A 2500-nucleotide genomic window follows, 5' to 3' on the forward strand; every position below is an offset into this window, starting at 1 on the left:
ATGGCATACCTGCATCTCGCCCAAAGGAATGCTCCATCACCAGTGGTTATTTAAACCCCCTCCTCCCTCTCTCTGGGTGTTTCTGTGTGTTCTGAGTAAAGTCTGATGGCGGTTCCCTGTTCTTTGTGTTGCTTTTCCCTTCTCTGCTTGCGTTCTGGGATCCCAGCAGCATGACCACTGCTAAGAACAGGTGAGTTTAGCATCGCAGCTCCGGCTCCCTCCGTTCCCTTTCCTCTGCGTCTCTGGTGCATTCCAAGATTCGATTAGATGGGAATAGCGAATTCTACTTGCATGAGAGTTCCCCGTTCTCTTCGCTATTGATCTCCTTTTACCTTGAGAAGCCGGATACATGAGATCAGTGTCTTTTTCGTGGTCAAGCTCACGAGCTGAATCGCATGCCACAGCTATCCATGTTTGAATTCTAGATCATCTTCAGTGGTCATGCAACTTCCTACTGTGTAATTTTATCCAGTGTGGTCATGTGACTTATTCATTGGGGTCATGTGACCTGTGGTGTACTCCTCTTCAGTGGGGTCATGTGACCTGTGGTGTACTCCTCTTCAGTGGGGTCATGTGACCTGTGGTGTACTCCTCTTCAGTGGGGTCATGTGACCTGTGGTGTACTCCTCTTCAGTGGGGTCATGTGACCTGTGGTGTACTCCTCTTCAGTGGGGTCATGTGACCTGTGGTGTACTCCTCTTCAGTGGGGTCATGTGACCTGTGGTGTACTCCTCTTCAGTGGGGTCATGTGACCTGTGGTGTACTCCTCTTCAGTGGGGTCATGTGACCTGTGGTGTACTCCTCTTCAGTGGGGTCATGTGACCTGTGGTGTACTCCTCTTCAGTGGGGTCATGTGACCTGTGGTGTACTCCTCTTCAGTGGGGTCATGTGACCACTGGTGTGTTGTTGTCCTCAGCTCGGCACGTCACGGCCTGATGTCTGAGCAGCAGAGACTCCTGCTGCAGCATCATCAGCTCCAGCAACTATTGAGCTCCCATCCAACAGCGGTAACACAAACGCACACACACTCGCACACACAGTTCAAACTCAAAGAAGCCATTCTGCCCTCGACATCAACCTAATCACTCATCGATCCTTCCTTCCCTCTTGTCCCCTCTCTTCTCACCCCTGTCTTCTCTCTCTCTACCCTTTCTTGTCATTCCTCCCCTCTGTTCTCTCCTCTCTCCTCTCACCCCTGCCCCCTCCCCCCACCTTTCCCCTCTCTTCTCAACTTACCTCCCCCCCCCCCCCCCCCCTCCTCCTCCCTGCAGGAGCAGCAGCAGGTGCTGCTCTACCAGCTCATGCAGCAGCAGCAGGACTTGCAGCAGATCCACGCCCAGATGCCCCTCACCCCCTCCTCCTCCTCCTCTTCCTCAGCTCAGCTGCCCGTCGGCGGCCTGCAGCCCGCCCCCCAGGGGGGCCCGGGCGCCATCACCTCCAACCCCTTCCTGGCGATGCAGCACGCACACGCCGACGGCGGCCCAAAGCCGCGGCTGACCGCCGACAAGACGGAGAAGACATGACGGCGGAGGCCACGCCTTCGCTGACGTCTTTCCGTTTTGTTTTGTTTCTCCTTCGTGTCGATAGTCTCCCTGTGTTCCTTCCCTATCCGCCGTCTCCTCTGTGACCCTGGTTGTTCTTTGACGTCCGGGTCTCTCTCGCTGATAAACTCTCTCTCTCTCTCTCTCAGGGGCCTCCGCTAACTAGTGTAGTTATTTAGTGCACTCAGCCGCACACAAGCCAGCACACTCAAGAAGACGAGCAAGAAACTTTGAAGCTCCCCGGAAGACGAAGGTGACGAATGTATGTTCCAACATCTGTCCCGCCCGCACCGCAGTTTTATTATGCTTTCAAAGGGGGCGGTAAAACGGACACGAGGGTGGCCGGGGCGGGGGGGACGGGGGCTTTTTTTGGAAATACCCCATGAGCTAGTGCTGTTACCTCTCTCCTTGTCTCCATTACTGACCGAGACGAGCCTCATATGGACACCACAGAAGCCTTGCGTTGACTGTCTGCTTCGCAGGCCAGATATACAGGGGGCTCACTTAGAGCAGTGGGGAAAAAGGGGCGCGCGTTGTGGCGGCATTCTTTGTTCAACAAGGCAGAATCATTGCGAGAAATTATGCAGAAAAACAGAGCCGTCGGTAGTCAACACTACATTTGCTCCGTGCGGAAAGGCATTGCGATGCATCTCCCTGATTAAGCCCCCTGCTGCACCTACCTCTAACGCAGGACCAGCCTATCGGGACCTAAGGGCTGCCGAGAGCGGCCAATCACAATCCATAGCAATCAGGACTGGCCAATCAGGGTCCAAACCCCAAGTGCCTGAGGCCAAAGAAAGGAGGGGGGCGGACTGGATTTATTTTTCCTCGTACCTGTGTCTCCGTCACTCAACACGCTCTCGGAGCGCTACTGGTAATTAAGCTGCGTTGCCACGGCAACAGAATACAGAACACTTGGGTGTGTCCAATAAAATGTGCCGTTCCTGTAAAAAAGAAAA

General features: G+C 54.4%; 1 protein-coding gene across 5 annotated transcripts in view; it reads left to right on the forward strand.

The window, feature by feature from the left end:
• Positions 1-2500, forward strand: part of mllt10 (MLLT10 histone lysine methyltransferase DOT1L cofactor) — a 39392-nt gene that overhangs the window by 36382 nt on the left and 510 nt on the right. For 3 of the 5 annotated variants that reach the window (XM_030348698.1, XM_030348701.1, XM_030348702.1), the window contains 3 exons: positions 167-190; positions 917-1007; positions 1272-2500. The exon at positions 1272-2500 is cut by the window's right edge and continues 510 nt beyond it. In XM_030348698.1, coding sequence (XP_030204558.1) covers positions 167-190; positions 917-1007; positions 1272-1523 — 367 coding nt within the window. In that variant the 3' untranslated portion in view covers positions 1524-2500. The remainder of the gene's footprint in view (positions 1-166; positions 191-916; positions 1008-1271) is intronic. The other 2 variants (XM_030348699.1, XM_030348700.1) reach the window with 2 other exon arrangements.

Source organism: Gadus morhua, chromosome 23 (genome assembly GCF_902167405.1).
Source record: "Gadus morhua chromosome 23, gadMor3.0, whole genome shotgun sequence".
Lineage (NCBI taxonomy): Eukaryota > Metazoa > Chordata > Actinopteri > Gadiformes > Gadidae > Gadus > Gadus morhua.